The 27299-nt window shown below is 45.3% G+C and overlaps 1 protein-coding gene across 2 annotated transcripts in view; it reads left to right on the top strand.

Moving 5' to 3' along the window:
* The window catches only part of SFMBT2 (Scm like with four mbt domains 2), a 124212-nt gene that overhangs the window by 78015 nt on the left and 18898 nt on the right, over nt 1-27299 (top strand). For both annotated transcript variants that reach the window (XM_064442594.1, XM_064442603.1), the window contains 7 exons: nt 779-861; nt 4400-4526; nt 12242-12355; nt 13671-13713; nt 14286-14356; nt 15901-16040; nt 23388-23497. In XM_064442594.1, the coding sequence (XP_064298664.1) occupies nt 779-861; nt 4400-4526; nt 12242-12355; nt 13671-13713; nt 14286-14356; nt 15901-16040; nt 23388-23497 (688 nt within the window). The remainder of the gene's footprint in view (nt 1-778; nt 862-4399; nt 4527-12241; nt 12356-13670; nt 13714-14285; nt 14357-15900; nt 16041-23387; nt 23498-27299) is intronic.

Raw genomic sequence — 27299 nt, 5'->3', positions numbered from 1 at the left:
AGGTGAGAAGGGTGGATGGGCAGAGGTCTGTTTTGTCTCTGAGAGATGCTCGCATAAATCAGTGCTGCTTCCCCTTTTTTCCTAGAAGCAGAGGCTGAAGGGATCATCTAGTTGCTGAGAGTTTAGTCTGGGAGCTGGGAAATCTACGTTCATTTTCCTGTGCTGCTCCAGATTTCTATACAACCTTGGGTAACGTGCTTACTGTGATGGGATTCAGCGCACGTAGGCTGAGCCGCTGGAAAGTAGTCACGGAGGGTACATCCTTGTCAATGAAGAGAGAGGAGAATTTATCTCACGCTTCAAAAGAGAGGATGGATCAGCTTCTGATTGTGCTGGTCCTCTCCCTGTACACTGCCGAGGGACCCTTGTTGCCCAGCTCCATAACCCCATCTTTTAGAGAGCTAAAGGAAGGAGAAACAAGTCCATGACTAGCCCCACCTGGCAACTGGGGACAGTAGCACTTCTTGGTAGTTATGGATGTATTAAAGCGTGGGAGATGCTCACAGGAAAGGGAAAAAATAAGGAAAATAAATATTTTTTATTACTTTGTAACCAAGACCTGGAGTTTTCAAAACAAAATGCAGAAGGGGTGCAAGTGGGGGCTGGGGAAGCGTTGGCATTGGCTCTCATGGTGTATAAACAGGCATCCAGAGAACTTGCCTGCTGATACCGCTCAGCTCTCTGAGGCGGGTTGGGATGCTGAAACACAAATGGTCGTCTGCTCGCTCTCTGGTGTGAAGCGGTGGCTGATGGCACTTTCCGTTTTGTCACCCTGCAGGTTACTCTGGCCAGGACTTTGACTGGGCAGACTACCAGAAGCAGTGTGGAGCGGAGGCAGCGCCTCACCTGTGCTTTAGAAACGTAAGTTCTCTTCTTGCCTTTGCGTTGGTCCTGTAGATCCATGTGAAACGAAATAGCTTGCACAGAAAAGCTGCAGCAGGGCTTTGGGAGGCTTCCCCAGAGCACCACGAGTCTGTCTTAGGAAGGAAGCTGGAGAAGTGTTTCAGGTCTCCATCCCTAAAAGATAAAAAATGTTGTCTGACTCTTGTCTTCATTTGATTCATTTAGATTTCTGGCTCTTCATCTCCTCTCTGATTTTGTACAACACCTAGCACAAGAAGGGTCACAACTGACCGTTACAAGTAATTCAAGTGCTATTAAAAAAATAAACTAGGTAAAAAAATTGCATGATGTCATGTGGCCCTTTTCATATTTTGGGTGCTTTCTCTGGTTCCCAGGGGGATACGTTTAACCAAACCAAACGCGATTAAAAGCTAAGGTTGAAGGTGGTGAGCTCAGAGTGTGAGAAGAGTGATTAACCCGTATGGATGCTCTGGTCTTTGGGAGAGCTCACATGCTCCCTTGATCCAGCAACAGTGATGTGAGAGTGAGCAGCACACCATTACGCTGGAGGCCATCAAGATTCAGAGCTTTGGAAATAGTCTTTTGCGGGCTGTTTTCTGGCAATGACAGTCGGCGTGGCTTGATCTGACGGGTATTCACCACTTGGTGAAAGGCAGATGTAGCCTTTTCTAATAAGCTGGTGCTCTTCATGCTTCTATCAGCTGATGGAAGTTGAGAGCCCATCAATAACAGAAAATGTGGTGGTACCTAAAGTGAGCGTAGAAGGGTTTGCAAAATAAAGCAGTGTTGTGAACGGTGGACAGGCAGGTTCCTCTCGGAGTTACTTAGCCTTTTGCTGCGCTCAGAATTCACAAGACTGCAGGACAGGTTGTTTATGAAAAGCAGAATGCAGACAGTCTCATGAGACACCGGCTGTGGTTTTGCATGGCGTTCCTCATCCATGGTGGCCCAAGGGCAGCCTGGCTTGGGACAGACCTTTGATGGAGAACTGATGAATTTGAACACTTTTTGTTGATGAATTCAGAAGATCTGTATCATCAACAGAGTTTGGCCTGGGAGTCAAACCAGAGTCAGGATTTCTTTGCCCCATTTATTGTGTCATCCTATGCAAAACCCTCTGCCTTAAGGGACTTTAAGTGAAGATTTCTGAAGGAGCTGAGGGAAGCTGGATAACGCTGCGTCGCACCAATAGAGTGGGACAATTGTCGCATTTCTTCTTTTCTGCAAGCATCCCTCCCTTTTCTTGATATCTCTTTTGTTTTGCCAAGTAATGGATCTGTGCTCTCAGTGCTGGCAGCCTTGAGAATAGTCTCTGTGTAATATCCTCCAAAGATTAAATCAGGTCTAAGCCCTTTGTTTTTTCTTTTTTTTTTTTTTTTTTAAGGAAACATGAACATGTGTCTGTTATTCTTTCACTCCCAGTAACACAAGTCTCTGCAGAGAGCCATAATCTCGCTGTTGTTGCTTGTACAACCTCCCTGGCAGGTCGGTCCATTTGCTTTGTGGCTGTGAGCGGCTCTTTGATAGCAGCTGTATTGCAAGCACATCTTCCACCTAGTGCAGCCAGACGTGGGGCTGGAAGTGGATATGCTGTAACTGTTTCCCCGGGGGGGATATTTAACAAGGAGAGGCAGTTATGAAATGGATTGACATGACCAAATGCTTAGTAAAATAAACTCCCAGCTAACTGTTTTGCCATTGATTCTGTATAAATTAGCCTCCAGCACCGAATTGCACTGAAAGGAGCCAGTGTGATGATAAATGACATTTCCTTGTTAGGCAACATAAAAGGCACTTAAACAAACTCACCCTGCTTTTCTGCAGTCCCGGCCATTGGCAGCTTTTACAGGGTGAAGCTGATCTGTGTGCTGAGCAAGGCTTGCGACAGTCCAAGCAACATCTGAGACTAGCAGCATGTTCTTGGAAGGTCTCTTGATGAAAAAAAGACCAAAACCCAGAAGTTTTTAGCCTCACAAAGATATGTCAGTGATTGTTCAAGGTGAAGTACCGACAGTCCTACGTGCTGTACAAATAGCAGAAGGGTTGAATTTGAGTCTGGCTTCCAGTTGCTCACATGGGGCTGCTGGATGAGAGATTGGTGTAATTTTGAGTCAGTGACCATTATTACCCATCCTAATTATTATTAGCCAAAATCTCAGCCAAGAGGGGGAACCTTTTCATGCTACTATGTGCAAACAGAGAGATGAAAGCACTCAGAGCTGATGTGTTGTAGAACAGGTGGGATAAGTGGGAGGAAAATGCAAGGAAAGGAAGGCATGGCATGGCCACAGATATTGCATTAGTGTGTTTTCAGGGATAGTCGTGGTGGGGATGTTGGGAGGGGACTGACCTTAAGCGAAGGGAGAGGGGACACTGCAAGGGACAGAGGGTAAGGATGAAAGTAGGTGAAGAGTAGCTTGAGGTTTGGCTTTTGGGGAAGGTTTTGGAGAGGGTTGTAGGGTCTTGGGATCCCTTTGCACTTGCGATCACCTTCAGTGGCTACAAAGAGGGGTTGTGGTTTGTTACATTAGCTGAGCCATCCTGGCTCTGGCAGGAGCCGGAGGGACTGGTCAGCAGCCTGCTGCTCTCCCGTAGCCAGGCCAAGCTCAGACTGAAGCAGTTTGCTGGGGCATACATTAGCCTTCAGCATTGGTACCTGAATGATTTGAACTGCAGCTTCTCTCAGGCTCCCAGACTCTTAGTACAACGGGGGGTGCTGCATTCTCACAAGCTCATGACCCCACATTTTGGTCCTGTGTTTCTTATTTGGGGTGACGACCACTCATTTGGGGATCATTGCTGTAATACCTGGCCTGGCTTTGACTTCACTGGAGAAGAGTGGGAGGGCAGTGGGGGGCCTCAGATAACCTGTGAAAGACCTGTTTCTTTGGAGCTATATTTAAGTGTACAGAGGTACTGCTGTACCAGTAAACACAACTGGCTCCATCTACACCCACCTGCAACCAATGAACTTAAGTACATGAAGTCTACAGAGAAGGACCTTGTACACTGAGCTTAAAATACTCCAAGAAGAAAAACATACTTGAATAGGTTGCTCAAATTTCTCTGGCCTTGATCAGCTTGGGCAACTAAATGCGTGAAGAAGTTTCTTTGTTCTCAGGCAAGATGAGTTGTTTGCTCTACAAGGTTTCTCCTAGCAAAGTGAGAGATGCTCAAGCACAGCAGATCTGGGAACCCTTTGTGTCGTTACCAAGAGCGGCCACCAAATGCATCACTAGCAAGCATTCAAATATACTTGGAGCTGGTGCAAAGTAACCTTCTCTCAGTCTGAGAGTTAGGGATTGGAGTAAACCATGAAATACATTGTTTCTTGATTTGTTGCTGTCATTGTTTTTTCATATGGGTGCCCAGGGCAGCTCCATTTTCAATCTGGAAGCCTTGGTGTTCTTCAGTGCATCCTGTCCTTCCAGCAAAAAGTAAACCATGCTAAATTTATGCTTCCCCGTGGACAGCCTAATTAAAGTCATGCAGTGCTGCAGTGCTGTGCTTCAGTGTTGGTCCTTGACTCTTTCAGACATCCTTCAGCCGTGGCTTTACTAAGAACATGAAGCTGGAGGCAGTGAACCCCAGGAACCCTGCAGAGATATGTGTTGCTTCTATCACCTCGGTTAAAGGACGGTTAATGTGGCTTCACCTTGAAGGTATGTGCTGTAAAGTCTTCTTGTGTTTGTGTGTTCAATAAAATGCTCTCTTAATTTTGTTCTTAATCCTTGGCACAATACTGCTTCCTCCAGCCTTTCCTTCTTATACACATTGGCCAATAATATGTTATTAAGAATTATATTCCCCTGCTGTCTCCCTGAGGGACCCAGAAGATGTTCCACCCTCCCATCCCTGTGGACTCTATCAGCATGATCTCTGTTGGCAATAGAAACCTCCTCACTGCCATCATGATAAACCTCCATCCTGGGAATGGATGTTTGCCTCACTTGTGCGGCTGAGACTTCCACTGTGATTGCCAACAGGCTCTCATGGGATTTCCTGTCCCCTACAACCTTCCTCCCTTCCTTCCTTCCTTCCTTCCTTCCTTCCTTCCTTCCTTCCTTCCTTCCTTCCTTCCTTCCTTCCTTCCTTCCTTCCTTCCTTCCTTCCTCCCTCCCTCCCTCCCTCCCTCCCTCCCTCCCTCCCTCCCTCCCTTCCTTCCTTCCTTCCTTCCTTCCTTCCTTCCTTCCTTCCTTCCTTCCTTCCTTCCTTCCTTCCTTCCTTCCTTCCTTCCTTCCTTCCTTCCTTCCTTCCTTCCTTCCTTCCTTCCTTCCTTCCTTCCTTCCTTCCTTCCTTCCTTCCTTCCTTCCTTCCTTCCTTCCTTCCTTCCTTCCTTCCTTCCTTCCTTCCTTCCTTCCTTCCTTCCTTCCTTCCTTCCTTCCTTCCTTCCTTCCTTCCTTCCTTCCTTCCTTCCTTCCTTCCTTCCTTCCTTCCTTCCTTCCTTCCTTCCTTCCTTCCTTCCTTCCTTCCTTCCTTCCTTCCTTCCTTCCTTCCTTCCTTCCTTCCTTCCTTCCTTCCTTCCTTCCTTCCTTCCTTCCTTCCTTCCTTCCTTCCTTCCTTCCTTCCTTCCTTCCTTCCTTCCTTCCTTCCTTCCTTCCTTCCTTCCTCCCTCCCTCCCTCCCTCCCTCCCTCCCTCCCTCCCTCCCTCCCTCCCTCCCTCCCTCCCTCCCTCCCTCCCTCCCTCCCTCCCTCCCTCCCTCCCTTCCTCCCTTCCTTCCTCCCTTCCTTCCTTCCTTCCTTCCTTCCTTCCTTCCTTCCTTCCTTCCTTCCTTCCTTCCTTCCTTCCTTCCTTCCTTCCTTCCTTCCTTCCTTCCTTCCTTCCTTCCTTCCTTCCTTCCTTCCTTCCTTCCTCCCTCCCTCCCTCCCTCCCTCCCTCCCTCCCTCCCTCCCTCCCTCCCTCCCTCCCTCCCTCCCTCCCTCCCTCCCTTCCTCCCTTCCTTCCTCCCTTCCTTCCTTCCTTCCTTCCTTCCTTCCTTCCTTCCTTCCTTCCTTCCTTCCTTCCTTCCTTCCTTCCTTCCTTCCTTCCTTCCTTCCTTCCTTCCTTCCTTCCTTCCTTCCTTCCTTCCTTCCTTCCTTCCTTCCTCCCTCCCTCCCTCCCTCCCTCCCTCCCTCCCTCCCTCCCTCCCTCCCTCCCTCCCTCCCTCCCTCCTTCCCTCCTTCCCTCCTTCCCTCCCTCCTTCCTTCCTTCCTCCATCCATCCCTCCATCCCTCCATCCCTCTTCCTTTCATTCCTTTTTATTTCACCTAGTTCCATAACACTTCTGCAATATATGCTGCTCCTCCCTTTGGCCATCGCATGCTGGCATCCCTCCTCTCTGTGACTCTGTAATTCCCTTCGTTGATCTAAGAGAGTTCTTGCAGGCAGTAACTCTATAATCCAGATTTTTAGCAGACCATCATCCCACGGAGAACACCGCCACTGTACAAGCACCATTAGGAGAATGCTGAAGAACTAGCAGAGCATAATACTGTATCAAAACTTCCATTTTTACCTGTCTTGAAATGAGGTGCAGATGAGCTCATTTTTAATGTAGTTTTCACTCTTGGGACTTTCTTTCTCAATTCATCTGGGCAAGGACTTCTTAAGTAAGTGTAATTTAGAACAACACAGGGATTACTATTATAATTGCTTTAAAAACAGTGTTATGTGTCATTTAAGTGTTTTGATGGGCCCTCTGATAAACCATGAAGTTGTTGTAGCATGCATCTTTGTCACAACATAGTTTAATTTTTACCCATCAAGGTAACACACTGTTGTTTGAAGCGACTGGCTTCATCTATAATGAATATAAGAGCTTCAGTTTCCTTCTGAAATCAGTAATAATTGGGTCAGCAATGTACCCCATGTAATGGAATATGTTTCTTTGCTTTCTTCTGGAGAACCATGAAAATATGAAAGGCACTTCTGGTGGCCCGTAGTCCTGCTCATTGCTAACCTCTGTAAGGTCTGTGTTTCTGCTTCTTGATGAACGCGTAAGGCAGACATGCTGTCCCTTGTACTGCCAGCCCTGACACAGCAAAAAAATCAACACCTTGCTGGAACCCTCCCATTTATGAAATAAAATGCATTTGGTCAAGCTACCAACCTGGTTCAGGGTGATGGGATGTTAAAACACCTCCACCCCTTTGCCTGCAATCACAGGCTGATAGGTAGATACTGTGCAGCTCTGCTTATGCATTTCTGATAGATGCCACTAGATGTTTCAAGGCATCCCTGAGGGACTGGGCTGATGAAAGAGCAGCATCTCTTAAACTCTTGCTATGTACAGCCCCAGGAAATACAATGGCATGTTGTCAGGGAGCTGGGAGGAAAGCAAGGTGCATTTTCTGCAGCTCGGGGAGTAGTGCATGTTGTTGGTATCCCAGTCTCCTAACAGGAAGAAGGGATGGGGAGAAAGAAAGTTTGTGCTGGGCTCCAGGTTGCAGAGTTGTCCTGCAGAGATCAGAATCAAAAGGAAACAGAGCAAGTCTTACCTTTGCTAAAGGCAGTGGCATCTGCTTGCTCTGTGGGCGCTCTGTAGCAGGAGGTGGAAGGGAGGAAAGGAGTCACCCAAGTCTTCCCTGATCCCCTGCGGGGTCACTATGGTGGCTCATGAGTAATCCTCCTGAAGTGCATTAAATCTTGGCTGCTGTCAAGATTGTTTCTGCAGAAGCATTCTCAGAGATTAATGCAAGTTTATTTTGTCCCTTCCAGGGCGAAACAGCTAGGAAAGGCTTACTGGTAGAACAAACTGTAGTCAAGTACATGCTTTCCAGAAAGGACAGAGAAACAGGGGTCATGACAAGGGTTTTTTGCAGAGGTCCCATGTAAGAAGAAGTCTCAAGCCTGATCCACACAAAAAGTCACCTTCTGTCCTCTGCAAGAGGCTCAGCTCTCAGTGTTTTGGGGCTGGAAGACAGTAGAAGCCAGATTGATACTAACTGTATTGCCTCATCATCACCTGGCACATCACCTTCAGCATTGTGCTGCACTGATTTTAATAACCGAAGAGTGTTTCAGCATCTGACAATGAGCAGTTCGATTTGTGCAAGAGAAGTCTCTAATCAAAACCTTTAAAGTTAGTAAAAACATTGTCAGGTAACCAAAGTACCTCGTCTGTGCTTCCACCTTGCTCTGAAATATAAGAAAGGCAGATGTTCTGTGGTGTTTAGCTCTACAAAAGTAACATTTTATGGTAGACAAGGCTTTCCCGATGCCTCTGAGATAAATCCCATTCTCAGAGATTTATAACTCAGTTGCTACTTACAGAGAGATTTCTCCTGAGCTAAAGCTTGGCAGGCCAAATCATTCGTGCTTCTCGTGTCTTTGCTGCTAAGCCCTGTGGGTTGGGCTGGCTAAGGTCTGGCCAGAGCAGGGCTGCAGGCGTGTGCCCGAATGCAGCAGATGAGGGAGATGTAGGGGAGCTGGGTTGTCATCCTTCTCCATCCCTGACACAGAGCTGTCATCCCAGGCAGTTTGTCTGTTCTGTGATTATCTCCAGTGTACAGATACGGCTGGGGCCAGACTCTTTTCAGTGGTGCCCAACGCCAGGCCAAGGGGCCACAGGCACAAGCTGGAACACGGGAAGTTCCCCCTGAACATGGGGACAAACCCCTTTGCTGTGCGGGTGCCAGAGCAGGGGCACAGGCTGCCCAGAGAGGCTGTGGGGTCCCTTCCCTGGAGACATTCACCCCCCGCCTGGACGCGGCCCTGTGCCCCTGCTCTGGGGGTGCCTGCTCCAGCAGGGGGTGGGACGGGGTGAGCTCCAGAGGTCCCTTCCGACCCCCGCCAGTCTGTGACTCTGTAATTCTGACTTTGTATCTTCGCTTTTGGTAGAGTTGGGTGCAATGGTGTGCTTTGGTTTTTTTGTCTGAGACAACTGGTTGTCTTCTGACTCGAGGTAGCTAAAGCACATCTGCAGCCTGGTCTGGATGCTGGGCAAATGTTTTTGTTAAAGAGCTGAAATCAACACTTGTTTGGAATTCAGTTCTCACTAAGGCTGTTGTTGAATTTACACTCATCTGGTCAAGGAATCTGACTCTTTTTGGCAACTCCCTTCTTAAATGGCCAGGTGCCTTCACTTTTATATGCAGATTTTATCAGGTTTGGGAATCCTTCTTTCTTTTTTGTTTCCCATAAGCTGTAACACTTTCAAAGGGATGTGGTGTTCCCTAAACTTTTGCCCATTATAGTGAATAGGAAGTGCTGTTTCTTGGGTCTTTAAATCAACTAGTCCCCCAAGATCCTGGATTCAGGCAGGGAGAGGGCCAGACACTTCTACCTTGCTCCCCTCCCTCATCTCTTTCTCCATGCCTTTTACTCTTCTAATTTTGTAAAGGATGTTTTTTACAACTTGTCATAAAAAAACCTGTGTGCATCTCCTTGTCTTTTGAGTTCTGATATATAGATGCTTTAGACTTGTTTTATATCTCAATACCAGGAATAGAATGATCTGCAGTAAAAGGAAAAGATGCAAAAGAGTGCAAAAATAAAAAGAAATACATGACTACAGTATGCACAGTGTTACGCTAAAGCTAGGCATTAAAAATAAAACCCAAAACCCTGCTTGCAGAGTTGTAAAATAAATGTGGCTCAAACTGTGGCATGTTTTTTTGACTCCATTAATACACCATTGTTCCTAACTGAATATATTCTGGTAGCAGCAAGACTCCCCAACCACCATGGGAGCCCATCGCTGAAGACCTCCGGTCCCACCATTTATCATGGGCACGTCTGAAGCTTTCATTGTTGCCCTCCCAGTTTCACTGTTTGACAGCCCAAACTGCAGCCATAAAACAGGATGCAGTAGTTAGGCAGCGTCGAGTTAGACATGAGGGAACATTGCTTAATAAATCACGCTTTGTACAGTAGCAAAACTCTGTAAACTTCAGGGTGAGCATTTAATGAGCAGCAGTATAGTTCCCCCGTGGTGGAGAAGCAGCACAGGGCTGATCCGAGGCTGTGCGCATCCCATCACTTTCTGCTACTTTATTACTCATCATCTGCATTGTTAATTTTTACTGGTTCATTTTAGATTTTAAAGCTGAAGCTTTCTGGTGTGAATTTATACAAGTCGTAATGTACACTCTCTGCACAGCCTAGGAATTTGAGAAAAACCCTTTTGTTAATCTCTTCTCCAGAGAGATTTTTCCGTAATTCTCCCTCTGAGAGTTTTTGAGAGTTGCCGCTCTATTCTGCCCAAGATTTGTAGCAGGAGGTAGAAGTTTTCCTCACTCCGTTTCCAGTCTCTCTGTTCTCTCCTTTTCCATTTAACCTCTCAAGTCTCGTAGACATTTCTTAGCCTGAGAAGGTGGCAGCATAAAATGCAGCAAATGAAACTAATGAGTCTCAGACAAGCTGTTTTCCACTTTATGACTGAGGCCAAACGAAGCAGTAAGATGTTGGACGCGGAAGGCAAGGTTATAATTTGCCAGAGGGAAGAGGCAGTGCCAAGGAGGACGGAGGAGCCGTGAATGTGTCTTACAAGAGGAATAGCGCTGTTGCAGGAGAACAGACATTACGGCACTTTCTTGCTCATCAGGGCAGCTGCAGCTGTAAACTTTAAAACCAAAATTTTCCTGCTACATCTATTGTTGTTTGCAAGCAGAAAAGTACATTTGATCTGTTTATTGGTTCAAAACAACACCATAGAACAGTTACAGTAATGAAAATAACGGATTTTCCCTGGATCTGGTGGATATTGACTGTGATCTCTTGCTCTTCAGTGCTTGATCCGCTGCGTGCATGTCTTGCCACTGACTTGAGCAGTTCTCACATCAGTTCCTTGGCTGGATTTGTGGCGGCGTTGGGCAGAAACGTTTTGCCCACAGGAGAGTGCAGCTTTCATCAGGTTTAAACTGAGCACTGACCTCTTGGTATTTTCTCATGGAGGGAAATAGTTTTGCAGGGAATGCCAGTCGCTGAGACCTCGCATTGAGGCTCAGCTGCTCACATGAGCAGGTTGTGTCCTGTATCATGTGCCTTCATCCCATCCTCTTCCCTTCCCCATATCCCAGTGAAATAGAGACTGGATCTTCAATGTGTAACGTGTGAGCACAATGCAGGGCTCAGAGGAATACCATGAATACATCCATGAATCTATGCAGCCATCGTGATTTAATTTTTTTATTATTTCCTCCAGCAGTGTGAGCACCAGCACCTCTTTTCCTGCTTTCTTTGGGTTTTCCTACAACCACACAGTCTCAAAGTGCAGCAAGTTCATTACCAGAGACAAGGCTGATCCAAATGCTGCGTCTCAGCCTCAGTGCCATTCCCATCACAAATTTCAGCTGCTGTTTCAATTACAGGGCAAGCCCTTGATGAACATTCATTAGTGGGAAGTTCCCTGTAGTCATCTAGCTGTGCACAGTCAAACACTGCTGCATTAAGCAGGAGGCAAAGATGCTGTAACAGTCGCAAAAGCAAGGATGCTGCAGGGGAAGTTGCTGATCCTTTGGGCTCTTTTATTAGGAGATCATCTCATGCTGGTGCTGGAGCTTTAGGTCCTAGGGTGGAAATGGCAGAGGGGAGTGAAGTTTCCGGCTAGGCTGTGCCTGTGCAGACAGACTTGATTTGGAGTAATTAAATGGTGTCTTGACTCAGGACTCAGAGTTGTTTTCAAAGGAATTCAAAGCCAGTGGGAATATTTTCATCTGCTGCAATGGGCTTTGAGAAGAGAGTGTCTTCTGAAGGAGACATAATAACCAAACTGGAAGAGACTTTCTTTAAGCAGAGATTTTCAGCGGGGTCTGGGATTCACTATTATGCCAGAGATCTTAGCGCATCTGTCCCACTTGGGATTTTTATACTGCCTCTCCCTTGTTGGGTGATCAGCTCATGTTTCAAGCGCTGTGAGGAGGCCTAGGAGAATTTGTGGCACTTCTAGACGGAAGAGTGGCCATCTTACCCTTAAAAACAGTGACTCAAGGGCAGAACTACATAAGAAAGCTTTATGGGGCATAAAGGCCTATCACATCAGCTACCATCCTGTTAAAGCCCATATATAATCACTTGACTGTAAGAGCAAGCACCCAACTGCCCTTCTGCTAACTTGCTTGTGCAACTCTACAGAAGAACCAAGGGGTCAGTCGGGCCATCTTGTTGGGGAAAGTCATGCATGTTTAACCTTTCTGGCTTTTGGCTGCTTCACTGCACACCCTTAGAGTGCTCTTAATGGGGGATTTCTCCAGAATCACATTGCACTGTAAATGCAACAGCCTTATCGTTGCTGTCTGTGCGAAATTGAAGATGAAATGATGCCTGATTTTGATGCAGGGAAGCAGATTTATTTTTACGTGTTCTATCATTTGCTTCTCTTGGTTCATGATGAATGCTTGAACACCTCTGAGCTCAGTATTCCCTTGTCTAAATTACGTTATAAATTTGTGTTTATAGGTTTACAGATGCCCTCTCCAGAGTACATAGTTGATGTAGAGTCTATGGACATTTTCCCGGTTGGCTGGTGTGAAGCGAATGCTTATAATCTTACTCCACCACACAAAGCTGTTTGTAAGTACATGGAAACCTCAAGCAGCATAGATATTACATCAACAGATTTATCAGGAAGTTTGTCTTATGTGTAGAATCCAGTTCCTGAAACTACCAACCTAACTAGCAGACGAGGAACCAGGCCGTAAGCGTACTGTAATAAGTAGTAATAAATCTCATTAGTGACCAGACTCCACAGCACTAGTATTCTGCAATTTGTAGTAGTCTGTGTGATCAGTCCCTCTAAAAAAAGGGATTGTTTGCACTGGGGAGGGCTGTTAACGTGGGTTGGAATTGCACAGTGTGGCTTGTGGGTTTGCAATGGGGTTCTTGGAGAGGAACCAGGTTTTGTTGTGCTGAGCCAAGTTCACTTGGGCAGCTGAGTGACTTAGGCACATGGGATCTCAAATCAGGGGAAAAAACCCATAAAATATAGGGTAGAATAGACATAAAGAGGCCATCCAGGTGCTCCATCTCCAAAACATGATCTGATCCATCTAAATTGAGACATGTTTGCCAGCCTCCCACTGGTGATGGAGTTTCTACCCCTTTATTTACCCCGTTATTTATTCCTGTTATTTCACTGCCTTTACCAGCTCAGAGATTTCCCTAGGGTTTAATTTAAATGTCTCCTGGCACAATTAAGCCCACAGTGTTTTGTCCTGCCTCCAGTGTGTATTAAGACCAATTTCTTTCCCTTTGATTTGCATTTGAAGGCAGTTCATGAGTGCTCAGTAGCTTGGTGTTATTCTCCTGTTCCTCGCAGAAGTTATCCAACTCTGATCTCAAGCCACCAGACGAAAAATTAACCTTGCTGTTTATATTAATTAACATCTGAAAGGCAAATTTTAGAATGTGTCAACCCTTTTGAAGAGTTAAATATGCTTAAGTTAAAAATCAGGCAGCCGGGGCCTAATTTGGGAGAATACTGCTATGGCAACATTATGCAGCCTTATCGCAATTTATAGCTGGGGATAAATTATGCTGGAGGTAATCATGCTTGTAAAATGTAATCTTATCCATATGTGTTTCTGTATGGAAAAATATTTGTGTTTTTATTTTAATTTTTTTTTATACTGATCCCATAAAACATGATATTAGCATTCCAGAGGAGAGATTAAATGTGTTATTACATCTTTAAAGTAGGTTTTAATGATGTAGTGACTTACTTAAAAAATATCAGGAAAAGATGGCGATAGTAATTAAGTACCATTTCATTGTGTTAGAAGTCATTTTATAGTCAGTGCATTCCTACAGCTTTTTATGCATTATGGGTATACTTTATAGGACAGAAGGGTAGAAAACTAATTTTTTCTTCCTTGCTTCATTTTTGCAGTGCGAAGGAAGAGAAGAATTGCAGTTGTGCAACCAGAAAAGCAGTAAGTTTTTGTTATTTAAGGTGATATTTTCACAGGGATGCATCAGGTCTTCCAGGGGAGATAATACAGAGCAGCTGAGTGACTTTGCTAACTACTGCCCAGATACTATAGCAGAGTCGGCAAGGGAATTCCTTTAAATCTGAAATGTTTGTGAACATCTAAGTCTTTACAATAGAAATATTTTACTAGCTGGGACTGTGTAGCCAGTGTCTGATGGCCAGGAAGGGATGCTTATGGAAGATGGATATCTACCAGGAGGGCATCTCCCTATCTAGTACTTGCAGTTTCTAGAAACTAGAATTTAAGGGACCTAAGTGTGAACATTTGCAGCCTGAAGGGCTAAAGGTCACAGACCAGAGTATATTTTTGGAGGAGTGGTGGATCTGGCTCCTTCTTCTGCAATGTGCAGACCCTGGGCTATCATAAACTGTGTAGAAGAGGGTTTGCATTTGGGGTATCTCCAGTCCTCGGTCAAGGCAGGTCCTGGTGCATCTCTCGGTCCAGCCTGAAGACTGGTTCTGCCCCTTTGCTCCATCCAACATTATTAAAAACACTGAATTTCTGTTTAACAGGTTACCATCCACAGTGCCTGTTGAAAAAATACCTCATGACCTCTGCCCAGTTCCTCAGCCAGACACAGCAGGTAAGGCTGCTCGGCACTAGCAGGATCCTTATTTCAAGGACCCATTGCCTGTATGGGTGGGATGACCCCAAAAAGGGAGTGAGTGTGTCATACGGGTGGGGAGACAGAACCACATCCTTGGGGTGTGAGGTGGTGTGGACCCACAAATAGGGCAAGGAGTCTCTGATGTACAGCATGTGAGGGTCTGGTTCTCCATGCTTGAATGTGGTGTCTTGATGGGGTTATTGGAGTTCCCCTGCAGCTTGCCCATTTCAGCAAATGATGTTAGGGCCATGCTAATGAAGCCCTGGTGGAGATGGATGCGACTTTTTAATTGGCATCAATGAAATTGCTTACATCAGGACTTAATGCATCCCTCTGTTAGCATCACGCCTGTGTGGCATGACTGCTACTTCTGCTAAAGGCAAATTTTCGTAGAATCATAGAGTTGTTTAGGTTGGAAAAGACCTTTAAGATCATCATGTCCAAATGTTAACCTAGCACTGCCAACTCCACCACTAATCCATGTCCCTAAGTGCCACATTTACATATCTTCTAAACACCTCCAGGGATGGTGACTCAACCACTTCCCTGGGCAGCCTGTTCCAATCCCTGACAACCCTTTTGGTGAAGAAATTTTTCCCAGTATCCAATCTAAACCTCCCCTGACGCAGCTTTAGGCTGTTCCCTCTTATCCTGTCACTTGTTATTTGGGAGAAGAGACCGACACTCACTTCGCTACAACCTCCTTTCAGGCAGTTGTAGGCAGTGATAAGGTCTCCCCTTTTCTCCCCTTTAGCAGTGGCAGGAGGTTCTGAGAGTGCAATATTCATCCAGTTAATTGCATCAACTCAGCAGGAGGGGCAGAATTTAACTTGTTTTATTTCAGCAGACGGCAGGGCACGCGTTGGCATCTGAGCCAACATCCCAGGGCCCTGTTACAATCACATGGGGAGAAATAGGTTCTTTTTGGTTATGATAACCAAGAAGTGGATAACCACTTGGGCAGCTCATGAACTTCATCTGGAAATACCCATTTCTTTCCATGGGCTATAAAGGAGCCCAGAGTAATTAGCCCTCATAAAGAAGACTACTCTGTAGACCCTCACTGGGTCAAGGGAATGGCACCTCAGTGCTTACTGGGTTGGACAGCAGATGAACAGGGGTTTGTGGAGCCCTCCACCTGAATTTTCTCCCTGACCTGATTCCATATCTGAGAGAGGCAGCTAACACGTTCCCTTTCTGGCACGTTCCAACTGAGTCACTGATGTCCACCTGCAGTGCGAGTTATGAAAGAGCCTCAGGTCACGTTATGAATGAAATCCTTTCGCGATTCTCCTTTCGGTAGGGTGTGCAGCCATATCAGTTGCTATTAAAAGCAATTTCTTTTTCTGTGTCGGATGGATTTGAGTAGCAGAGGTTTCTCTACCCCCTATCCAGGGAAGACTTCTTTGTGCCTCATTTACTCTTCTTCCCTCCTTCCCACATCTAGGAGGAAGAAGAAAGGCCCTTGATTTATTGTATAAAAGTGCTACACGCACATCAATGCTACTTTCTCCTTGCAGGCACCATCAATGGGAGATACTGCTGCCCCCAGCTCTACATCAACCACCGCTGCTTCTCAGGTCCATATTTAAACAAAGGCAGAATAGCAGAGCTACCTCAGTCTGTCGGGCCTGGCAAGTGTGTGCTGGTCCTCAAAGAGGTACGGCTCAGCTATCTTTTGGGGGGATTTCAGGGGAAATCATGGGTCATGGGTTGGCAGGCCCAGATTTTGAAAAGAAGGCACCTAAAATTGTCCTGAAGCTCTGTAGTGGTTTTCATAAGTCAAAATCACAAGCTGGGAAGAGAGGGTAGGTATATGTTTGCGGGTTTTGATGGGAGAGGTGACATTTTTGAAACGTGGGTAGTTCTGTTGGTTGGGAGCAAGTTTCATCTAACTGTGTGCAAGAGAATTTGTGTTCTGACTGGAGCCATCCCCAGAGAGGACCTCTGTGGTTGTTGCCGTCAACCTGTTTCTCAGCAGCCATGTTGGGCTGTCAGGGTGACACCTTTGTATGTATGACTATGGTCTGATGGGGCCCAAACCATCAGGATCCACAGTGAACAGGACAGAAAGCCAAGCAGGGGTGTGTGATGTGCTGAGTGGAAGCTGTGCTGTACCCAGCTCTTGCTGAATGTGGATGGGTTAATCCCATGCAGCAGGGATGGCGGAGCCCCACCATCTGTTCACTTAGTCCTGACTGAATCAGTGCTTGCTTTGGGCCAAATCCAGTGTGTTGAGCTCTTGCTGTTGTCCTCAGAGAAAAGCTAGCTTGCCTGAAAGCAATGCATGAATATTTTCCACATGTTACAGTCCATATACAGATGAGAAGCAAGATGACTACAGGTGGAGGAGGACAGCAAGCTGGTGCTGTTGGATAAGCAGGGTGCCAGGGGTGCCTTGGACACCATTTCAGTTTGACCTGGGTCTTCTAGGTCTTCTAGAAATCCAGATCTTAGAGCTTTCTGATCTGTACCTATACAAACCTGACTTCTGTCCTTGGCAGAAAAGCATGAGAACTTCTAGTTCTCCATTTATATGATGTATTTGGAAGACCCTCAGTGTGCAGCCCAGGGAGTTTGCAGTTGTCTGAAATGAGACGAATCCCAGCCCTTAACAGAAACACCTGAAAGGTGAGATTCCTCCCAAATCGCCCACCACTTTTGAAGACACATCTGTACTGTACTACAGAGTGACTCCTGTGTCCGCATTCACTTCCTCATCACCTCTGTGCTCTGCTTTACACACAACAGTGCTGCTGGTTATCTTACATGGTTGAAAGCTGGGCTGTGAAGAGGGCCCAGTAAACCAGCTGCCTGTGCAGGTGAGACACTTGGGTGTCAAAGAAGCAAGTCAAAAATAGCCCTCAGCAGATAGCAGGATGAAGTGGTTGCAGAGCAAAAGTTGACAGCTGCCAAATTTGAAAGCAAGTCCGTAGTGGGTTGCTGATGGGGAACATTAGCAATCTGCTGCCACTTGAAAAACAGGCAATGAAAAAGCAACATGGGGGAAATATGAGGCATGCACGGTCAATACTTATGCTAATGTTTCTTCCTCCTTTCCTCCTGGAGTTTGGATTTTGAACACATAAGCAGTGCACAGCTTCTGCCAGGTCCTCCCATAGTATCTTCAGGCTTTGCTGAATAGACTAACACCAACTTCCCCAAATTCCTCAAGATTGGAACAAATTATCAACAGTGGAAATCAACCTGAGTTTCCTACAGAAAGGCTATTTTCTCTTGCTCTGCCTCCTTACAAAATTGCTTGCTGAAGGAGCCAATAGCAGTGTCAGTGAGACATAGGCATCTTGCTTTTGGAGACATGAATGACTTCCCAAGGAGCAGGACAAAACGGCAATAGCCCAGCACTCACCAGGGTTATTTTGCAGATAAATTCAAGCTCATTCTGGCCATGGGGACCAGATCCAAATTCTGGAAAGGGTGAAGAGAAGACATTCAGGATGTTGCTGTAGGGGAGAGACACCTGGTTCCTATCAACTGCTGCTGAGATAAGAGAGGTGTCAGCAGCTAAGAGAACCATAGGCAGGGGGAAGGATAGGGGTGCCCAGTATGTGGAGGAGGCAAGAAGTGGCGAAGAAGATATCCCTGCATCAAGGTGAAGATCTGTGGCAGCTGCCAGAGCACCCAAAAGGGCTGCAGAGCTGAGTGGTGGGAACAGTGCAGGAGATACCACCTCCAGCCCAAGACCACAGCTACAAAGCTTTGCACAGCTGAAGTGCTCAGAAGGTTCCCCATCCGTCCAAACCCAGTCTCGGTGCTGAGCTTGATGCCTTTGTCTCACTTTACACCCACTGATGATGTGGCCCCAAGAATGCAAATGAATTATAATTATATCTCTCTCACTATATAGGAAAATTGCAGGCCATTGTAAATTATGCATCAGCATAACTTGTCTGGAATAGATAAATTATACATGGGCTTTACTTTGGCAACACACAGGGGAGGGTGGGAAAGACAACTCAGAACAACAGCTATGAAGGAAAAAGGGAGTCAGTAGCAGTCTGGTGAGAGCTTTTTAAATCGCTTTGGTCTCCAGCCATAACTCATTGCCTGTAGGGACGCTCTAGTTAAAAATCTGTTCTAGTCGCCAGCCAGTTCACAGTGGGCAGCAGTCTCTGTGACAGAGATGGTGCTGTGTTTGGCACTGATGGAAACCCCAGACTAAAGACAGCTGAACAACCAAATCCTACCCCATTTGCTGGCCTGGGTTACCTCTAAAGCAAGAAGAGAGCAGGTGTCCTCTTCCCGCTAGCACCAGGTGATGGGAGACCTTGGTCCTGGCTGGGTGCTGAGGGAGTAGCTCCCCATCTACCTTCCTCCACGCTCAGTCACAAGGGATGTAACAAAAAAAGCAGGACAACTGTAGTTCCTGATGCTCCTCAGCCCTCTTCTCCCTAAGGTCTTGCCCTTCCTTACCTCCATCACAGAAGCAGTGAAACATCATCTGGGATCCAGCTCCAAACAACGTGATGGTACCAGCCTGCATGCTAGTAGTGAGGGAGCTGTGGGTCAGTGGGGCTTCGCTCTGGATTAAACAAGGTCAGGAGATACCCTTATAGTGTGGGGTAGGAATGCCTCCTTCCATTGGCGTAGTCTGGGCTGGTCTCACCTGAGGTGTTGGGAGAGAAGCAGCACAGGTAGCTTGGCTTTTGTGCAGCTCCTTTTTTCCAGCAGAGCAGGCATTTCTGCTGAGTTCTGCGTTGTTACTGAATCCCCCTGGTTTCTGCCCAATTGCTCTGTCCTACTGTTGGATTCAGAGGTTCTGAGCTCTGCAGCGAGGAAACTGCTAAGGTGTCTTCCAGAATGGCAGCCCTCAAGCAAGGTTTCCCAGCAAACTCTTGACAGCAAGTGCAACTTACTTGGTAGTATGATCAAAAATACTGATTTTAATTCGGTGGGTGTTTGTGTGCATGTATCCTTGCATCCTGCCTTAGGTGAGTGACAAGTAACTCTTGTGATATCTAGTGCCAAACTCATTTTTAAAGCCTGGCTGTTCATTATTCCTGGTGCCAGCACAAGTGTCTGCTGAGGCCGGTGGTTTATTGTGGTTTCTTTTACCCTAAGAGGCAAGTGAGGTGGTAATGCCTGTTGTTTAACATCAGCTGCAAAGCTTATCTCATTCCTGAGATACTTGTTTGGAAAAGAAGTTGAAACTTGGAGCCACTTTCAGTGGAGACATCCATTATTGCCATCCAACTGCACCTGGGCTGAAAAATATGACTGTGTAGTAGCTAAGATATGTAATAAATGCTTACTTTAAGTTAAATTAAAATAAACCACATTGTCAGCTTTAGATTTAGTTCTTGGGTCAGAATATCTAAAAAATACTTCTGAACACTTCTTCCATCTATGCCAACAACTTACCACAGCAACACTGTAAAACAAAATGAGATGTCTGTAAGACTTCAGATGATCTATGACCCACCATATCTTAGTGAAATATGCTGTAAAGATTAATTAGCATCATTGCTTAGTGCTTTTACTATTTTTAAGACTCTTCGCTCTTTCACTATGTAAAAAGAGAATGGACTTAAAGGCAACGTGACTGTCTAACTGATATGAACAGGAGAAATCAGCCAGCATTTATGAAGGAAGGCTATGGTACTCTGCAACTTGAATTATTCGAAGCACAGCATGACTTCATAGGAGAAATTTGCATAATTAAATCATGGTGCTCAGAAAATTAAGTAGCTTGTATTGTGCCTTAGGTGTATGATTGAGCCAGGCTGATAGCATTATTATTAGATATGGTGTTGGAATGGCAGAAACCTTCTATAGCCTGGAAGGATATGTACTGCATTTCTGCAAGACAGTTCACTAACATCCTCTTCAAGACTGCTCTGAGGACGTCATTTCATCTATAATGGTTCCTCCAACTTAGAATCTGGCCATCTGCATTTTTGAAATGTCATGGATGTCATAAACATGTCAACACTTAAGTGCTACAACCTTGATTATATCAAAAGTGCACTTCTAGATGCTTAGTCATCTGATGAAAGAATCCCAAAGAACTCTTTCTCACTTCTCTCTGTCCCACAGACACATCATTATTCCAAGGAAAATAAAATAACTCTTTATGGTCCTGCCTGAGGCGAGCCTGGGAGTTAGGGTCTCTCCTGTGAGGTAGGAGATGTGGGCTCGCATCTCAGGTAGAGGTGGGAGATGTAGATTTTCCTCACAATGATGCTGATTTTGAACACCAGAAGAGGTGTAATGGTATTTTGAACTGTACCTCATCACTGATACCTCCTGAGAAAGCTTCATCCAGGGTTGGGACCATTAATGAAGAGGGACGGAGAGACGGGAAATATGTGAAAGCTATGATGGGAAGAAAGGTGGTGATCTGCCCAGTGGCATCAGGAATCTCTAGACATGTTCAGAAAAGGGCCCTTGTACACTTGAAAATCTGTGACATGGAAAACTTTATAGCGGTCAGGTGCTTCTAAGGTTGAGTAGGTGGTGGGATTGTGGTGGTGCTGTGTGCTTGTGCTCACTGATGTGACTCCAACCTACTTGACTCTGAAAATGCAAAGTTCAGCAGTATCAAAATAAAACCTTATCGATGTGTAGCAGCAAAATCTGGTGTTGTCTAATCCACCCCTCTGCTCCAAGGCACTGCTGGCTGCACCCAAACCATTCCTGAGGGAGAGGGATGAAAATAAACTACCAAAATCTCAGACTGGTCACACTCCAGCCAAAGAGAATTTAGTGAATCAGATCAAAACTTGACCAGTTTGTTATGGGTGAAATGGCTTTCTATCTCCAGAGAAAGTTGGAAACTGGGAAGCTGGAAACTGGTCTAGGTTTCTTCTCTTTTTGCTTTAATGAGAGTTAATTTTTCCACAAGAAACAGTGTGTTGTTTTTTCTCCCCAGTGTTTAATAGTGTGTAATATGAAGCAATAATGTTGTTAGAAGATAACACTGTTAACATGGTGGTGGACTCCTGGCTGTTGCATATAATGTCAAACTCAGTGACTTATTTGAAACACAAGAAGAGTAAAAGCCAAAGCTTTTTAAACAACCATTTTTTATTCCCTTAAAGGGAAATGATTGCTCTTACAAAACACTCTTTTTTTAAACTGAATTTGGAAGTTTACAGAGTCCTGCTGATGAGAAGCCAACTTTGAGAAAAGTCCTGGTATTGTGGGTGTCTCTGCAGGGCTGGAGTTGATTAGGTGTCTGGGATAATGCCCAGGCAGGGCCACACTGTTATTTGCAGGGTTGGGTTTTCTTTTCTTGCTCATTTCCTAACTGTTCTGACAACTCATACAAACACCATCATCCTGATAAAGGAGCAGGGCAGCACTGTTTTGTGGGAATTGCTCAGCAAGAGGTGCTTGCTTTCTGCTCCTGGCTTTCCCACCAGCAAGCAGGGTGGGTGCAGAGGTGTACTGGAGAAGAGCTTTCCCAACAAGCTCCTGTGTAGGCATTAAATACCTCCCTGGATGTGCTGATCAGGAGGGGAACACATCTGGTGAGTTGTGAATGAGTGTGGGAGCTACCCAGGCACTTGATGCTTTTTGAAAACCTACCTTCAGCTCCCCTGCATCATATCCAGTGTCTTTGTGTCACAGACCAGTGCCCCATCAGTTTATATGGTGAGTAGCAGGCAAGAAAAGATGTGGACGAGCAACTGGATGGACTCACTCAGAAGCTTTCTTTTGTCCTCTTGGGAATCAGTATGGCTTAGTAACTAGTATAACGGGTTGTGTGGTGAGATGGGAACCAGCTGGAGAGCTGTGGGTAAACCTTGTGTGAGATAGGGACTCTGCTCCTGCCCTTCCTCATAGAGTGCCTTGAGATGTACAGGTGATCAGAGCTGCCTGAGACATTGGTGCTAGGCATTGCTTTACATGTCTCGCTTGAGTAATGTTTCCAAGGGCTCAGTGATAAACCAGATTTTGCTTCTAGTAAATAACCTAGCCAGGCAACTCAAACCACTGTCATTTTACATGGTGCTGTACAGCATTAAGTGAAGCCCTTGCCTGAAAATAATTCATCCTATGAGATTTCCAAAATACTAGATAATCCTCAGGTTGGTGGATTAAAAAACAAAAAAAAAAAAAAAGGAAAAACCCCAAAACATAAACACATTGCTCTTTGCAATATGACCTAGTCAGTTTTTCATTTCCGACGAACCACATTCATGGGTGCTGGGGAAACTCAAAGCTCATTGTACTGAAATCATTTGCAGGCCCCCAAAGAATTAAGAACAGGCGTTAGGTAAAGAGCTAAATTATATCAAAACCCATCCAGACTCACTATGGGGTCATTCATGTACATATAATGCAAAGTGTTCAAACACATGGTCTGGTGCTGTTAAGAAATTTGTTTTCCTTGTATTTATCTCCTTAGGCCAAGTGTAGACTGTTAAAGCTTGGATTCCCTGAGCCAATAGTAGGAATCATTTTTATTCTCAGAGACGTCGGATTAAATGGGTTGGCACATGTGTTTTGTTGTACAGAGTGGACACATACTGGGTTTCAAGCACACCTCCTGCAAACTCTTTTTGTGTAGACTTCATTAATATTCTGTTAATACAGTCAAGGCACGAAGCACTCAGACACTTAAGCATATCGCTGACCTCGAGTATGTGAATTTCTCCGTTAGTGTTCAGTGTGTAATGGGACACATGACTTTGTACCTGGTTGAGCCATCAGAAGTATTTTCGTTTATTATTAAATTGAGCCAGTATGGATGCAGGGAATGGAATCTGCTTTGGGTGAGAGGGTCTGTCTCAGAGAAAAATAGTGATTAACAGATCTTTGGGGTTAGCTAGCAGTATGTAATGCAGTCACCATACCAGATTGGTGGGTCATCTACAATATGTCTGGCACATTGCTCCCATCTGGGACCTCATTGCAGCTAGCATTTGCCCTGTACAGCCTTGAACCTCACCTGTAAGCCGCTCCTGCCTATGCAGCACCTGGGATCATATTCAGGACTACTGTTAAACCCATCAGTGTTGTCGGTTTTGTCTCTCGATAGGTTCTCAGCATGGTGATCAATGCAGCTTACAAGCCAGGGAGTGTTTTACGAGAACTGCAGCTAGTGGAAGACCCTCAGTGGAATTTCCAAGAGGAAACACTTAAAGCAAAGTAAGTCTCCAGCATGTGCCCTTTTGTTCGGGGGGCTTCAAAAATGGGACTGACTGGGGAAAAAAAGAAGACAGAGAACAAAAGATTTTTTCTATTGTGAGAGTTTTGCTTTTCTAATTATCATTTTGCTTCGTTGAATTATTTGACTCGTTCTATAGCAACTTAAGAAGTTAAATACTCTCCTCAACGGTTCATTTCTATTGTCTTTCTCCAAGCAGCCATTCAGATTTTGATGAAAACCACCATGTTTATTCAGTGAAGTCCTGAGTTTTATGATAAGCTGTTCCTATAAGCTTGGCTACTATTGAATTAACTCAATTCCTGGCTTTCTAAATGTAGGAGTATTACTGCTTTTAATATAGAGCCTGTCACTCTAATGCAGAAAAACCTGGTGAATGGCACAAAAAAAAATGCAAACAAAATATCAGTGACACAATTTTAAGCAGGAGAATTATTAGCACAAAATACTAACAGATCTGGGATTAAGATCAAGATTTGAGGCCTCTGTGGAATATATACTTTCATTCTTATCTAATCAATGCTTGAGAAAACTGTGTTACTAGCAAACACTCAATTCCCCTTTCCAACTTTGAAATTTACCCGTTTATTTCTCCTTTATGTAATGGGCACTACACTTTGGATGTATTTCGACAACTATTGTCTCTCTGAAAGAGGTGAGTCTCACCTAAGCTCTCTCCAGAGTCCCTCCAAACAGCAATTCTTCCCACTTTAAGACAGATGTCATCAAATAGTTCTTTGAACACAGCTCTCTCCACTGACTAACTTGGTCACCTTGACTTTTTGAGTACTGAAGTTAAATGCAATGAATCTCACTCTTTGTACTGAACTCTGTTACTCCTTTTCAAATAAAAGCAATTTTATCTTGGTTATTTGAAATGATTGGCTGTCAAATATGGCACTATTGTTTGCTATTGTATTTGATCTTTGGCCATGCAGATATTGCAGAAGGCTCATGTGTGCGCTGGTTGAGGGAGAGAATTGAAAAGCTTTTATTCTGCATACTTGGAAACTGCTTTCTTTAAAGGAGGATTGCAATTAGAAATGGAAAGCTACTAGAAAATCCTGGTTTTAATTAGCTTCTGTCATCCATGTGGAAAGTCATGTTTTTGTGTTTGTCAATTGAAATTTTGTGGATGGAAATCTAAAAGTCATCCTTGCACGTGCAGATTTTCATTAAAAACAAGTAATTGTCCATGACCTGTTTTTCACTGATTCCAGGCTCCCACACCTTGTACTAGCAAATACCAGATAATTCACCCCTACAGGTAATTAGCAGTTATGAAATCAAGTTGTAATGCCCCATCTTAGTGTCCTACCCTGCAAAGACATGAGCTTACAGGCAATTTTCCTATTAGCAGCATACAAAATAGGGCTTTTGGGGGATTTTTCATTTGAATGTGGGGATCTGCCTTGTGCAAAAGCAGCAGTATCAAGTTCTTAAGGCTGCCGCAATCCTTGTTTCTAATGGGGGACAGCCCAGAAAACGTTCAACTGACTGTCAAGTGCAGGGATGTCTTGTCCTTGATAGTCAGCTATGGCTACAGCCCAATCCACTGAGACCCCAGGCAGCTTGCTGACTCCAGGTGTGCTTACACCAGGAACACCAGCTCAGTTACGAGTACATGGGCCGCTAGAGATTGTCACTCATCCGTCATCCACTCATCGTCATCACATCAACCACTTATCGTCCCTCACTGTTGCCTGGTGTGCTGATCATACTGTAATGAGAACTTCTGTCTCTGTTACCTTCCCCCATGATGCTTCTACCCATTCGTTCCTGTGACTGTTTCCTCCTCCCATCTATTTAGCAGGGCAGCCACCCTGCTGGGATATACCATATATCCACGTAGCCTGCCAGATAAAAGTACGCTAATGCTTTCCAACAAGGAAGTTTTGTATTTTATGTTGGTCAGCCAGTCACAGGGTGTGTACGTGTTCCTGTAGGATGGTTATTCCAGGAGGCAGCAATCTCAGCTCTTCAGTGAGTCAAGCAGCGCCTTTCAATTTTATCAAGCCACAGAATGGGTCATTGCAGGCTCAGAGCTGGGAGAGAATGTTTTGGAGTGACTTCTAAGCATAGAAATGTATTCTCTTTCAGTGTGGCATTGCCCTCTGGCTCCTGAGGAGACAGAGCTCATGGGGCTGGACAGCACCTTGTTGCTGTAGCTGTCTGGCCTCTGAGGCCAGAGCTCTGTGCACAGAGCGGTGCTGGCTGGTCATACCAGCTCTCCTGCGGGGAATTTGAGTACTTCTAAGAGTGGGTGACATGCCTTAAGACTGCTTGGATACTCTAGGACTTCTTTCTTTTTTCCTTCCTGTGTTTGCTTGAGCTGCTTCATAAGGAAGCATAGCAGGTTCTTAATTGCATTTGGTTGTCCAGAAGCAGAAAAGAAAACATGCTGATGCAACCAGATACCCTGGGATGTGCAAATGGCACATGACACGTTACATCAGGTATGACAGTCAGTTGTGCTCCAGAATCGTAAACAGAGACCTGTAACGAGCAAACGCCTGTCTACACCAACTTCCAGCTACACCGGCTCCCAGTGGTGTCTTGCTGCTAATGATGACAGCTCTACAGCCAGCTGGAGCGTCTGTGCTGTAATGTGACATGTCGTGTCACCGCCTTCCCTCTGATGTAAACTGACAACTCCTTGGATCTTGACAACGTTGCTGTTTGTTTGCGGCGACGGCTGCAGTAGGGTAGAGCAAAGGGGAGGAAGGAGGATGGTGAGGAGAAGACTGTCTTTCCCATTGGCCCAAATGCCAAATCATGAGCTGCCAGCAATGCATTATCTCAGTCCCAGGGCAACCTGCATTTAGTTTACTCTGCTGTCATGAGTGACCAGGGCAGAATCAATTATACTAGCCTTGCAAGGAAGGTAAATAATTTAGGTTGTCCGAAGAGATGTGGCTGCAGTGCGTGATGGCAGTCGCTTCCCATCAGCACTGCCGGCTCTCTGTGAAAATAGTCAACCGTGATTTATTGGTGATGATGAGTTAGAAGTGTCAGGCCCAATCCTCTGAATTCCCGTGAGGGCCAGCCAAACCTGTGGGCATTCAACCATTATAGTTTCAATGCTTTAAGTTCAGTGCCTACATCTAGATTTGGCTTCCCAGTTTTACATAAAATGCTTGAGGGACTTTATCCTTCTAAGGGCTATAAGTGCGGCTGTTTGGACTTACCCATTTTTGCAGGACTTTGGATGTAAAGAGTACCAGTGTGTGCAGTGAGTTATTTCCTGGGTCTTGTTTGAAGCCCAGTTAATCAAAATAAGAAAGATGAGTATTCCTGGACTCCTTCATTAAACAAAATTTTGAGATCTGCCCAAATCCAGTAGCTGAACTCTAGAAATCTTTAACCTCCGTCACAGACACAATTGCTTATTTAAGAAGCTGCCTTTCAAAGAAAGTCTTTTCACTGGGGTGCTTTAGAAGGCTGCCTTTCACTTGTGATAGATGATGCTGATGTGTTTGAAGACTTCTTTGCCTCAGCCTTTGCTAACAAGCGTTGCTCACGGGCCTCCCAGGTCCCTGTTAGTGTTTGAGGGAATGAAGTGTTACCCACAGTAGATGGAAAAGAAGCTAGACACACTATAAACTGGGTGTGGGGAAGTGCATGGAACCAGATGGGATATAGCCAGCGCTGCCTGAGGGAGCTGGCCAGTGTCACTGTGAGGCCACTCTCTGTTCATGGTCAGGGAAGTTTCCTGCTGTCTGGAGAAAGGCAAACATCACACCCCTCCTCAAGAAGGGCAAGAAGGAGAATCCAAGTAACTAC

This window comes from Phalacrocorax carbo, chromosome 1, assembly GCF_963921805.1.
Source record: "Phalacrocorax carbo chromosome 1, bPhaCar2.1, whole genome shotgun sequence".
NCBI lineage: Eukaryota > Metazoa > Chordata > Aves > Suliformes > Phalacrocoracidae > Phalacrocorax > Phalacrocorax carbo.
Note: the sequence above shows the minus strand (reverse complement) of the source record. Positions and strands in the feature narration are given on the sequence as shown.